Raw genomic sequence first — 14,370 nt, 5'->3', positions numbered from 1 at the left:
AAATACAAAGAAAAATAAAAACAATTAAAAACAAATCAATCTTTCCATAGCTTAACTTTCATTTACTTGTTTCCCTGACCTCCTCACGCCTCCCTTTTTTGTATTCTAATTCAGTTAGTTATTTCAGCAAATCCTTCCCATTTTTGCTTTTATCTTAATAATTTATCTTAATATATTGTATCTTTACATTCTCACCTATTCTTAATCCAATTTCACCTAATTCTATAACATTACTGCTAAAACCACGTAACTTCATTCCAGCATCCTTCTAACATTCCTTAATTTTACAATGTTTCTGTAAATAGTCTTTAAATTTCCTCCAGTCTTCTTCTACCGACTCTTCTCCATGGTCTCCGGGATGTGAACATGAGTTTGGCTTTGCTGCAACATATCTGATAGGCAAGGACTTCTGGCCTCATTAGCAGGGATAGGTATGATGGCTGTGATTTTGTATTATTTGGACTTCATATATAAGTTTGTGTGTGTGAATGGTGTGTGAAGCTTCCATTAATCAAAATAATTCTCTTCTGCCTAAACTCCACTGAATTTCGACTTCACTGGTGCCCCTGATGTTTTTAAGGCAGAAGAAACCTCCTGCTAACACAGGGACATCATGCAGGGCAGAAATGCTTGTGAGGCTCCTGGGTCAACAAGAGCTCAGTAGAAGATGTGCTTTGCATGCAGAAAACCCCATGCTCTCTATGGTGAGGAAGCCCTGGTTGCAGCTCTGAGAGAAGCTTCGGCCTGAGACAGCGAAGAGCCCCTCGATGACAGTGGGCTACACAGATCTGAGTCAGCACATGACATGAGCTGTGTCTGAGGAAGCTTTTGATGAAGATGAGCCAAGATGGCGGGCTCTGATGCAGAGCTTAGTAACTTGGGTAGGAGAAGACGGGCCTGCCCATTATTATTTTTAATTCCCAGCCTCTCTTTCATGCCTCTCTGGCTTGCTAAAGTGCTGCCTCTACTTCAGCCCTGCTCTCCATCACCTCCTCATTAAGGGAGCCTGCGCAATGGCCCTGAAGCATAAAGGGCTCCTTGAGAGAAAAAGCATCCAGCTTTTTCTCCTCCTCCTCCTCTTTCTCTTTTTCAGCCTCTTCATGAGTCCACCGGTGCACACAGTCCAGTTCAGAGTTGCTCCTAACATACCCGGGCAAAATTATCTGGGTGTCGTTCTGCCGGGTGACGTTTTTTTCAGCCCTGGTGGAAATCACTACCATGCGGGAACTGGCCGCCATCTGAGACTGGCTGCTGGTGCTGTGCATCATGTTCGTGTGGACAGAACCGTAGTGATAGCTCCCACAAGGAGCCGTCCTCTCCCAGTCCACAGCCAGGTTCCACCTAGCCCAGGTCTTCTTGATCTCAGCCTGCACCTAGACGGGAAGGAAATGGCCAGATCAAAACACAAAGGAAGAGTGTTAGGCCAATGTTGTTGTCGTCTTCTTCTTCTTTAAAAAATAATTTTGAATATAGGAACAAACATACAGCTCACCATAACAACTGCAACTACGTCCAGTTGCGTTAGTAATAATAAAATGAAACATTCATTCAGTTAATATTTGCTTGGACTGCCAAATTAAACTTGGAGCCATGCCTATTCTTCAGCAGAATCATTAAGGGGCAAGTGGAAGCTGTGGTGAGTGGGTAGGAGAGCACAATGATATATGTTTTGGAGGTATATACAGTATATTAAAAAACTATGCAACAGAAGGTCAGAAAGCCTCACCAGACACAGAAGCTCTGCTGAAACAACAAGAGCTGGTTATTTATTTATTTAGCTCTTATTTCTAACACCATGAGGTCTAGAAACATTTTTTAAAATAGAGAGATCTTATCTGGAATCTACATCAAATATTAGCTCCAGTCACTGCACAAAACAATGGCCTAAAAACATGAAATTTAATTATTGTGTTGCGCTTTGTGAGAACTATTTGAGAGAGAAAAGGTTATTCAGGTGTTTATATGTCATGGTCATTACTCAAATCTCTCTGTCTCTCCTTCTTGCCCACCCTTAGCAAACCTGAAGAACAATGCCCAGAGGGCAGTGAGTTAATTAAACCAACTAATGAGGTGCAACAAGAGTGGCAAATTACAAATGAGGTCCTATCACTCATTTCTAATGGAAACAAGCTTTCTCTCCTGCCTCCACCTTGTGTTGGGATATGGCTGGAGAGAGTCCTTACTGGTTTTTTAACAAACTGCACTTTCTTAGACAGAACCCAAGGGTGCCATACTCTAGAAGTAAAACCAATGCAATCTAATTGGAAGCATTTTGTAAGAAGAGAAATCAAAATTATAAATAGAAGCTGGGATCCAAAGCAACACGCACAGTCTTTCTTTCATGCTTTACAGGTCATTTCAATCACACATACATAATTATGTGTTTCTTTATACCTAAACATCTGCTTTATTAAAAATGTGGGGGGGGGGGTTGGAACAGGTAGCAACTTCTTAAAATCTTGTTCACTGTCCCCAATGCACCTGCTGACTAGGCCATGGCCACCCCATTTCACAGGTAGGAAGACCACCTGTCCCAATTCATCCAGTGACTTACCTCTCCATTACAGTAGCAATAGAGGATGGAGACAAAGAAACCCTGCAGGAGAACAAAGAACAATTAAAGAATATCAGTCATTTCACCATCTCCACTTTGAAGCAAGAATTACACATGGATGCAGCTGAACTGAAATTTGTGAACGAGGGGCTAAATGCCCTCTGGGTGGACAATGAAAGTCATTTTAGTGATTTGTAAGAAAGGGAACAGGAAGGAGCCACAAAACTATTGGCCATTTAGCTGGTTAGACTTCTCCAAACTATATGCACAGTATTTCCTTCAACAATTAACTGACTGGATGCAAAATGGCAACGTTATTCATGTAGAACAAGCGGGGTTCAAAGGACTGATCAATGTTTTACTCTGAACCATATTGTAAGGAAATACACACAGAAGAAGAAACTTTATGCAGCTCCCATTGATCTTTGTGCTGCATTCAATTCTATTTATCAAAATAGACTGTGGGAGAAATTTCAAAATTGCCAACGCTGACTGTAGATTTCTGCTATTGATTCAAGAACTATACAGGAACACAGGAAATACAAACAAGTCATCTCTTTTATTATATTGTAACTTTAAAAAAACTTGATGCCTATTGTTGTAATCATCTCAAGTGATCTGCTTTGTGAGTTTCACCTGAGGCTGCATTTGGACCGCACATTTAAAACGCATGGGGCAGGAGTCAATTGCAGGGCAGCTGTTTATCAGCTCCATCTGGTACGCACGCTGAGACCCTCCCTGCTCGCAGACTGTCTCTCCAGAGTGGTGCATGCTCTAGTTATTTCTCGCTTGGACTACTACAATGCGCTCTATGTGAGGCTACCTTTGAAGGTAACCCAGAAACTACAACTAATCCAGAATGCGGCAGCTAGACTGATGACTGGGAGCGGCCGCCAAGACCACATAACACTGGTCTTAAAAGAACTACACTGGCTCCCAGTACGTTTTCGAGCACAATTCAAAGTGTTGTGATGACCTTTAAAGCCCTAAATGGCCTCAGTCCAGTATACCTGAAGGAGCGTCTCCACCTCTATTGTTCTACCCGGACACTGAGGGCCAGCGCTGAGGGCCTACTGGCAGTTCCCTCATGGCAAGAAGCCAAGTTACAGGTAACCAGGCAGAGGGCCTTCTCGGTAGTGGCACCCGCCCTGTGGAACGCCCTCCCATCAGATGTCAAAGAGAAAAGTAACTACCAAACTTTTAGAAGACATCTGAAGGCAGCCGTGTTTAGAGAAGCTTTTAATGTTTAATGTTGTTGTTTAGTCGTTTAGTCGTGTCCGACTCTTCGTGACCCCATGGACCAGAGCACGCCAGGCACTTCTGTCTTCCACTGCCTCCCGCAGTTTGGTCAGACTCATGTTTGTAGCTTCGAAGACACTATCCAACCATCTCATCCTCTGTCGCCCCCTTCTCCTTGTGCCCTCCATCTTTCCCAACATCAGGGTCTTTTCCAGGGAGTCTTCTCTTCTCATGAGGTGGCCAAAGTATTGGAGCCTCAGCTTCAGGATCTGTCCTACCAGTGAGCACTCAGGGCTGATTTCCTTAAGAATGGATCGGTTTGTTCTTCTTGCAGTCCATGGGACTCTCAAGAGCCTCCTCCAGCACCATAATTCAAAAGCATCAATTCTTCGGCGATCAGCCTTCTTTATGGTCCAGCTCTCACTTCCATACATCACTACTGGGAAAACCATAGCTTTTACTATACGGACATTTGTTGGCAAGGTGATGTCTCTGCTTTAATGTTTAATAGGTTATTGTATTTTAGTGTTTTATTGGAAGCCGCCCAGAGTGGCACGGTATAAATAAATTATTATTATTATTATTATTATTATTATTATTATTATTATTATTATTATCCCATCAGCGGAAGCCCTAGTCAAGGACTTCTGTTTTCCCACCTCTCCTCCCTCTGTGCCTCCAGAAATGGGCTGGGGGCTGGGGGGTGGGGGGTGGGGAGGTTGGGGGAGCAATTCCCAGCATCCTTAGCATACCACAGTTCCCAGGATTCTGTGAGTCATGCCATGCACATCAAATGTATTATGATGTCTGTGCCGCATGAAAAGAGGTATGCAAGAGCCTTAAATAAACAAAAACTTAAGCAATGCATTGATCTTACTCTATAATTACATGGTGTTGCCACTCCAACACCAGAAACCAAAAGAATCCCAGACTGATGGGAAAAGGAAGCAGGTTTTATAAGAGACAAACAGAATCAGAGGGGTAGATCTTCACAGGGCCTTCCTGTCGCAATCCACAAAGAAAACAAGAAAACAACGGAAGAGTTTTGCAGCACCTACTTTGAAGGACTACGCATCTTTGCTGCAAGTGCACACATACAGCTGCAGCTGAATTTGGATGATCAAAGGCTGGCCCTTTCAGCGCTTTACAAAAAAACCCCACCAGACTCACAGGAAACAAACACGGGGCTTACATAATAGCTTTAAACATGTGTCAGTTTAGCAGAGAGCCAAAGCGAAGGAAGAAAGAAGATGCAATGTTTGGATTCATATTTATTTTGTCTTCCCTCTTCTGCATCTGTTAAAAATTTCAAGGTGCATTTACAGCCCGAGTGCTGACCCAGTGGCCTTTCTGAGGTTGTTGGGCTCCTATTTGAATCTGCCCCAGCCAACATGGCCAATGGGTGAGGGTGACAGGAGTTGAAGCCCAGCAACCTCTGGAGCTAGACACCCCCCCAAAAAAAAAAATCAGTGAAAACTGGCTGCATGAGTTTGCAACAGAACCCTGCTCTGCACAGCACTGATTGGCTGGTGCCTAAATATTCCTCCAGTTCCTGCAGCAGTTTTGCGCAACATTATTACAACGGGGAGCACTTTTTCTTTTTTGAAATCACTTTATTGTTTGATAATTGGGAAAAATCAATAAAATGTCAATTAAAAACCCCCCAAACAACAGGTAGCACTTCTTGTTTTAAAATGGTGGCAAATGAGCGATTTATGGGAAACTTTAAAACATTTCTGAAGGAAGCCACCAAGCCAGCCTAAACTGGGAAGGGCTGATGATGGGGCACGCATGGAGAGAGAAAGAGAGACCAGTCACTAAATCAGCACTGGAATCATTGGTATTTACCCCTGCCTTCTGCATAGTCAAAGATGCTGAGCTCACCCTGCAAGGAGAGAGGGGGGGCACAGCAAATGCAAACTCTTAAAGTTAACCTAGGCACAAGATTAATTGCATGGATGCAATTAAAATGCATCTTTCTTTAAAGGTAAAGATGCAGACGTAAATAGCAGCTGCAGGCAAGGAGGCCTTAAGCAGGTGTGGGGCTGTGGGAGTGGGAAAGGCCAACAACGTCTTGGCAGAAATCTTTCTGCAAGCTGCTATTTGCATCAGAAGAGAAATAGCTATTTCCAAATGCAAATAGCAGATTTGGGGGGGGGGGGGAGTGCAATTTTTACCAGGACCACAGCAAGAAAGAGAGGCGGTGCTCCCTCCCCACAGTCCCACAGCAGTGTAGCGTGGGTTGTCAGCACCCGGGTCAAGGCAAGTAATTTGAGCCCCCTAACCCGGGGCAAGGCAAGTAATTTTGCTTCTTCTTGCTGCTGCCTGGGCTGGGGTATTTATGGTAAGGTAGCCACGGCGGCGACGGCGGGTCCGTGTCAGGTGATCTGAGGTGAGTTGCCGCTGGCGCTGCCGCCCAAACGACGCTGCTTGCCCGGAGGAGGAGGAGGGCAGAGAGGCGAGGAAAATGCAACATGGCCCAGCAGCTGCGGCGGCGGCGGGGCTGTGAGGAGGGGCTGCCTGGCGCGCCCTCCCGCGGCCCTGATGCGCGGGTACCGTGGCGAGCGCTGAGAGCCGCTGCCTGCCGGACGCCTTCAGCCCGGACATGCGCACAGCTCATCGGTTGCGCGAGACATGGGGCTCTGCTACAGCCTGCGCCCGACTCCGGAGGCGGCGAGCGCGCCCCCCCATATGTTGCGCCCGGTGCGGCTGGCCCCCCCTGCACCCCCCACGCTACGCCACTGCAGTCCCAGTCTTGTTCAGCCCCTCCTGCAGTCGCTATTTAGGTTTAAAGAAGCACAAACGTCCCAATTAAGTTTGGCACTCTCCCAAAATGGTTCCAGTTCTCCAGCCCTCGGAGGTACAAGAGGTCCCCTTGCATGTTCCAGAGTCTTGGACAAATACCTTCTCGCCACATTCAGCTGCCCGTGAAGGATCTACTGCCTCCCAGACACAACCTCCTCTCCAGGTAGCATAAGTGAACAGTTACGGCTTATAAGCACCAACATCAGCACACCTGGAACGAGTTGAAGAAGAGTTCGCAGTGCATCCGAATCTCCCAGCCCAGCCCAGTGAACGTGTGAGGCAGGCATACGAAGACAAAGTAATGCACGCCAAAGACAAGGACCAGGATCAAGGTGGATTTGGCTAGTTTTCTAGAAGAGGGAAGAGAAGTTGTTGCCGTTATCATCATCATCATCAATCTTTATTACGGTCCAGAGACCCAACAAATCATTACAAAGCAATACACAATTCAGACAGCCTACCTCCGGGTTAAACAAGCATTTTGTTTAGAATATAGGGATCATTTGTTCTTGCAACCACCGATAAAAACTTTGCCACTGCTAATGTTCTAGCATTTGTCTGGACTTTCTCTGATTTTCCCGGGAAAGGTATCAGCAAGGGTAGTATCAGTTCAGCCCTGGCTTGCTCATATTTTGCACAATGCAACAAAATATGTTTTATGGAATCAATGTCTTGAGCACACGAGCAAAGTCTGTCCTGGTAGCGAACTCCTCTCAACCTACCATCCAACACTGCAGAAGGAAAGACATTTAGTCTGGCTTTGGTGAAAAGCCTTCGATAGTCTGGTACTGTCAGGTTTTTAATGTAAGATGTTAACTTAAAGACATACCCATATTGTAGTCCTACTGCCAGCGGACTACAGAAGAAGAGTTTGGATTTGATATCCCACCTTTCACTCCCCTTCAGGAGTCTCAAAGCGGCCAACAATCTCCTTTCCCTTCCTCCCCCACAACAAACACTCTGTGAGGTGAGTGGGGCTGAGAGACTTCAGAGAAGTGTGACTGGCCCAAGGTCACCCAGCAGCTGCAGGTGGAGGAGCTGGGAAGCGAACCCGGTTCCCCAGATTACGTGACTACCACTCTTAACCACTACACCACACTGGCTCTGCATGTGATCGAGATCACAAGTCACTGTGTGCATTTTCCCATAATCTTTGCTTTAACATCTTTTGGGCACCTTCATAACCCAGGTAATACGGGGGGGGGGGGGGAGAGACCAATAGAGGTGGCTTTTTTAGCCATGGTTTTCTGCCATTTGCTGACAAATTCCTCATTGGTCAGGTGTTGGTACAAACCCTTCTCTAGATTAAGCACTGAAATCCTGAGCCAATGTTTTAGGGCAGCCCACCGTTATCACCATCAGTCATTCCGACAAAGTGCTAGATGCTGCACAGAAAAGTGTCATAGCCTACAATCCCCGAGGCTGCCTAAATCTCCTTGAGCACAACAGGATATAATCAGCCTAACTCTCAACAGAATTTCAGACATGCAATCTTATTCAATAGGAGTTGCCCAAGGACCATAACATACTCCAGTCCCCTGAAATTTCATCGCCTGTGAAAACTGGAGGATTTCTTGGTGCCCTTGGGCTTCTTTTTCGTTCCTTGTGTTTCTGACTGTCTGGCTTGTATTTAAAGCCAGACGGGACAATGTCACAGGCATGAGAATTCATTACGCACAACCGACAAGAGCCCCTTAGACATTCCCTGTCCCTAGAACCAATTATTCTATCTGCTCTGGAGATCAGAGTCCTACCTCGCTTTCTCACATAAGTACTGGGCGCCTGTAGATCCTATCAGCAACAATGGCTCTCACTATCCTTGGAAGCTCAAAGCCCTGATGATCTACAGCGATCATCTTTCCTTCCTGCTGCCTGTGCAGCAGGCAGGCTGAGAGAAACTCACTGACTCACTGGTTCTTGAGAGAACACGTCCACAAAGAGCAAGGCTTTTTTCCCCACCAGAACTCAGTTCCAGCACCTCTCAGGTGGGTGCCATTGCCTTTATAAGAAAACAAGGGAGATGTTCGTGCTGAGCTCCTGCACCTCTTTCTAGAAAAATTGCACTGATATACATACATCTCACTTTTGTGTTGCAGAAACAAAGCTGATTTCTCCCTGCCTCCTTCTGCTTTCCTTTCTGCTTCTCAACAATTATCTTTAGTATGAAGAAGAGGTCTAAAATAACTCAGTACATTCCCAGAGACACCAACAGCTTATTATAGTGCAGTACAGAAAAACTACATTCTGCTTGGCTCTCTCTTCCAAATAAGAACTAATATGACTGCAGATGAAGCTGTCTCTGCAGTTATTGTAGGCTCTCTCAATTAGTATGGCTACTTCAGTGAGAAAACAGAAGGATACACTTTGAGTTGTTGCTTACGAGAACTTGCACAGTGGCGAAGAGGGAGGTTTGAAGGGAGAGGGCTCCCAGAGACACAAAGTCCATCTGCTAACTTGAATCGCAATCTCCCAGGGTGCATTTTAAAGAGATCAATGCCAAATTAGGAGTCCAAGTATGGGTCAGCTTTATTCTTGTCCCCCCCCCCCACATACGCTTTCTTTTCTTCCATTTATATCCCACCTTCCCTCCAATAAACAAAGCAGCATAGCTGGTTCTTCCTCCCCCTTTTACTCTCACAGCAATCCTGTGAGGGAGGTTTGGCTGATAGATGGTTTGAGGCCACCCCAGTGAGTCTCATGGCTGAGTGAAGATTTGAACCCGAGTCTTCCCACTTCTAGTCAGGCACATGGTAACTATACCTATACTGGTTCAGTTAAGGCTGGATTTCTATGTGAACATCCTGGCATCCTGAATAAGGCCACCATCTTATAATCAAACTTCGGCCTTTAAATCTTACCAGCCATTGTAGGAAGCCATCTTTGAAAACACCAACCAACCAACCAACCAACCAACCAAGAGTGCCCCCATGATATAGAACAAGGCAGTGTCATTCCCATGGGGCCATTCTCAATTACAGACACTGCAGGGCTGCCTTTTTGTTGCAGTTCAGCCGCCACCTGAACCTCTGGCAAATCCCTTTTTCATCAGTTAAAAGAAAGGCTCGCCACCTCTAAAAGTGACAGATATCTATAGAAGCTATTCCCTCCCTCTCCAAGAAAGGTCAGAGCTGAATACTTCAGCCCAGAATAACACTCGCATTAAGGAGTTTATGCTCAGGGAGGGTTGCAATGCTTAAGATGAGTGGAGAAGTATTCTATTTTTAAAATGCTTCTAGCAAATTTTTAAACAGCTCTCCTTTTTCAGCCTTCTTGAAATCTGCCTCACACCAGAAGTAAAGAGCTGACAAATATTGATTATATTCCTAATTCATACTTGAAAATCTTCATATAAATATATATGCATCGGATTTAAAATTATGGTAAGTGATGCTTGAGAGCCATTCTTAGAGCTGGATGCCTCTGGGAATGATGAAATCAATTAGCATATAAGTTACATTAATATATACATTGAAGAAGTGAATTATTCATATGGGGAGTTCGCAAAACTAGTATTTTCTCTGGGGATGTTTTCAGCATAAGAAATAAGTTATAGCCCTTGACGTATTCAGAAGTAGTATTACATTCTGACAGTTCCTCAGCTCTCTGGGGGCAACTGGAAAACAAAGACACAACTTAATTTAGTAGAGGCTTACCTATATTGCTTCCTTACGTCGTAGCCAACAGCATTTGTCTCCCAAATTTTTGTCGCCAGAGCCCGTACAGTATTGAGGAACAGAATAAAGTTTAGCTGTAAAACAGTTTACAGGTGTGTGTTATTATTCTCACTATCCCTTTAGAGATATCAACCGCTTGCCTCTATAACAGCAGGGGCAGACTTTGGTCTTTCAAGTTTCAGCGGTGCCCTGTGCAAGGTCAAAATTTGCCCCCCCCCCCATGCCTTCTATTTTACACCTGCACTAAGTCACAGTTGTGGTGCCCTGCAGCGCACCTCCCTCCAACAGCTTGGCACCCAGTGTGGGGGACTGACTGTGCTGCCCTAAATCTGCCTCTGATAACTGGAAGGTTTTGAGGGCATCTGGAATTTAGGACCAGGACGTGATTCCCCATTCGTTTCCATTTCTGTTGAGATGATTACATCATTAAGCCAATCCAGGCTGACAAGCCCAGGCCCCAAACTGCCCAGTACCCGACATTACTGCACTTAACCTTCCCCAGTTTCTTCGCAGTCCACCCCACTTCCCTTGACTTGGCATCATGCCCATGGGCTAATGTGTGAACTGGAAAACTGGAATGAGCAGCACAGAAACTCAATAAAGCACTGAGTGAGAATACGCCTCTCCAACAGTTAGGGACGCTCCCTGGGTGGCATCCGTTAATAGCCCAGGATCATAGCTGTCAACTTACAGATTTGAAAATAAGGGACCAGCAGCCTCGAAAATAAGGGATCAGCAGCCAAAATAAGGGATTTTAGTCAAACAGCTCCTTTCCTTTCCCCCATAACAGTCAATCAAAGGAGCCTCCAAAACAAATCCAAAAGCCCTCCCCTCCCACGAGATCACCATCCGCCATTGTACTCAACCAGCTCCTTTCCTTTTCCCCCACCATGTGCCCCCGCTCCAGACAGACCTTTTCCCCGGCAAGGGTGAGTGGGCCGTCGATGACGTATCCATCCGATTCCGAGCACAGGTATGTTCAACTTCTGAGCCCCTCCGAGCCAAAAGCAGAAAGCCCAACCAGCAGCCAAACGAAGCCTCAAGTGGTGGTTCCCACAGCGCAGCAACCCAGCAAAGGGGATGCAGCAAGGAAAACCACTGTCACCTCTCCGCTGGGAAGCGTTGAGCAAAGGCAAGTCCCCAGGCAACGTGGCTGATTTGATCGGCACAAGGCATGCAAGCTCCACCCCCCAGTCATTCTTAGACTCCTTATTGGGTGAGCAACGCAGCCAAGCAACACAGCTGGAGCCTCCCTCCTCCCTGGCCGGCAGGGAGGGAGGGAGGGAGGGAGAGGAGCTGCTTCCTTTGAAACCCGGGAAATTTAAGGGACAGCAGCGGGAAACGGCGCTGGGATAAGGGACTGTCCCGCCAAATAAGGGATGGTTGACGGCTATGTCCAGGATGCAAGTCCAGATTGCAGCCTAAAAGCAAATGGCAGGTCAGGGCCAACATAATCCAAGCTACAAATATCCTGCAATCAGATATTAATAGACCTGCAGCTCAGTCCTGCCAAAACAGACCACAGAGAGCCTCAAGCAAGCAGCCATTCAAGCTGGCCCAGCCTGTTTCCATTGCCCTTGTTAGTATTGCTATTGACCATAGCAGGGCAGAGATCAGCAGATGAAGCTTTTGCTGGCCATGGCGGTGTAGTGAACCAGGAGAAATCTCTTCCTGTTTTCCCCACCACCACCCGTGTAACTTCTACAGCAATGACTTAAAGAAACCTTTCTCAAGTTCCCTTTAGGAAACAACACCAAAAAGGGAGAAAAGTAAGGATTTCAATGAGTCTTCCCTCATCAGGCCCCTGGGATGGTGGGATGTCATTCCCCCCCCCCCCCACTGAACCCTCTTAGTCAGTAAGAATCATAGGAAGATGCAGAAATTGCTTGGCTCCCTATCTCTTCTTTGTACTGGTTGTTTACATCACCCCTGAACTACTTCCATCAATTACAGATAGACAGAGGCTATTTTCAATGTTCACTAAAAATAAATACATATGAATAATCCTACCCCAATCGCTACTAAAACTGGAGCTTGGTAAATCCATTTTATGTCTCCAGCACTGAGTTCCCAGCACCTGCGAAATCAAGAACATTTCTACATCAATCAACAGAGCAGGAATAAGTGGCCAAACAGTATATTCTTTCCATAGTTGTGTAAGGCTCTATTAATTATGGTGGGTGCACAGAAAAAGCATTTCAGGCTTTTTAAAAAATCGGCTTTAAGATTCTTCACTATTAACAAACAAATGCAGATTTTGGGAAGCAGTAACAAATGAGTATCACGCAGGGTGGAAACTGCCACTCTCATTACAATTCAAGGCAACCCATTCAAGAGCTAAAGATTATGAAGATGAGGCCCAGTTCTTGGAAACAGCAAAATGATGATGTAAATGGCCCCCCACTCTGACTATGCTACTTCAGGGTAGAGGGGGGGCATAAATGAACCACTTGAATTATAAAGCAATAAAGCCCAGTAACATGCTGCTCACACCATCTTTTTCGTGAGAACTAGGCTTAATCATAGTCTTCTGAGCCTAAATGCCACATTCAGTTTATTGTGTTGGGTTTTTTATTTTTATATTTCAAACATTTATGTCCTGCCTTTCAGCGACCGGTCAGCATTCCCAGGACAACTCATTAAATAGTTTGTTTCTTTGTTTTGTAATACAAAAAAAGACAAACAAAACAGCAGCTTAAAATAATTTTGAAGTTTGGCAGGATAATTTCAAAGGTTGTCAGTGTTTACAAGCCTTTAAAATAAAGAGGTATTTGCCTTGTCCTGAAGTCATAGCAAAGAAGGAAGCAGGCCTAGAAGCAAGGTTCAGGAGTTTGGCAACCAAGAAGCAGATACAAACATCACAGGCTTGTAGAGCAAAACCCAAGGTGGAAAAGATTTCCAGGCTGACCCTTCCTTCACAAAGATGTCCCCAAATAATCTGAGGCCTGCTCCCTGCAAGGGATCTCGCCCAAAAGCAAGCTTTTACTTCCAACTTAATTTTTCCTGGGATCATGTCTTCAAAGCAGTACCCTAGCAAAAAGAAACGCCCCCATTTCTCAGCTACGAGACTGCTTTGAAGATCTGCCCCTAGGACAGAAATGGGGAGCCTGAAACCCTAGATGTTATCAGACTACAATTCCCACAATCCCTGGCCACTGGACATGCTGTTTGGAGAAGATGGGAGGTGGAGTCCAATATCTGAATGGCTACTGTTAAGTACTGAAGTTCTCACCCTGGGCCAGCAGGGGGATACTGTAGATAGTTTTCACTCAGGTCCACATATGCAAATAAGGGATTGAAAGTGATGTTCAGTGATTGGATAGTTACAGAAAATGGTTACTGTAGCGTTGTAGTGGAGCTCTATATAAGCAGGCTGGCTGAACCCTTCAGTTCAGTTCTGTTCTGGCCTGTGAATAAACAAGAGCTGTTCGAAGAATCGCTGTGTCGTCTGATATGTTCACCCACAACTTAACAGCTACAGGCTCCCCATTCCAGATTTTCAGTATAGCACAGGAGCGCAGAACATACAATAGGGTCTCATATTGACAGGAAACGAATCCCCGACTCAAAAAGTCATTTCTGTTCCAATGCGAAAAATGCTAAAAGAAAGTTCTCTTTTAAAATCATTTGCTGCAAAACCCCTGGGTGACTTCCAGCCATTGTGGCAAATTTGACTGTCATATACAGAGGAGCAGCATCGGTTGGCTGGCCCAGGGATCCCACTGGATCACTTCCCCATTGAAATGCTGGCATTCTCCAAGTGCTTAGTGGAGCAGAGAAGAGGCATTTTGCAGCTGACAACAGAACTTTTGTTTTAACCCAATCCGACACCTGTAGCAAAACAAATAGAACTGGGCTTTTTTAAGGGATGGTGTGGGTGTTTGAGAGCGCGTGTGCTCAGAAAGGAGAGCCTCCTGCTTACTGAATCATTAAAACAGCCCCAATCCAAGATGGGCAAGCCTCTTTGAGAACATTTTTATTCACACCCATCTCCAGTGTTTGCAAATGGAGATCACAAGGCTAGAAAGCGCTTACAGCTCCACACATTAAGGTCCAATAATGGCATACTAGAACCAGCCCTGTAAAATCAAATACAGA

General features: G+C 45.5%; 1 protein-coding gene across 3 annotated transcripts in view; it reads right to left on the bottom strand.

Moving 5' to 3' along the window:
• Nucleotides 1-361: 361 nt before the first annotated feature.
• The window catches only part of PTH2R (parathyroid hormone 2 receptor), a 38,313-nt gene continuing 24,304 nt past the window's right edge, over nt 362-14,370 (bottom strand). For all 3 annotated transcript variants that reach the window (XM_083709509.1, XM_083709510.1, XM_083709511.1), the window contains 5 exons: nt 12,283-12,349; nt 10,252-10,346; nt 6,810-6,948; nt 2,555-2,596; nt 362-1,373 (listed from right to left, as the gene is read on the bottom strand). In XM_083709509.1, the coding sequence (XP_083565635.1) occupies nt 951-1,373; nt 2,555-2,596; nt 6,810-6,948; nt 10,252-10,346; nt 12,283-12,349 (766 nt within the window). In that variant the 3' untranslated portion in view covers nt 362-950. The remainder of the gene's footprint in view (nt 1,374-2,554; nt 2,597-6,809; nt 6,949-10,251; nt 10,347-12,282; nt 12,350-14,370) is intronic.

The sequence above is a fragment of the Podarcis gaigeae genome (genome assembly GCF_964106915.1).
Source record: "Podarcis gaigeae genome assembly, chromosome: 1".
Classification (NCBI taxonomy): Eukaryota; Metazoa; Chordata; class Lepidosauria; order Squamata; family Lacertidae; genus Podarcis; species Podarcis gaigeae.
Note: the sequence above shows the minus strand (reverse complement) of the source record. Positions and strands in the feature narration are given on the sequence as shown.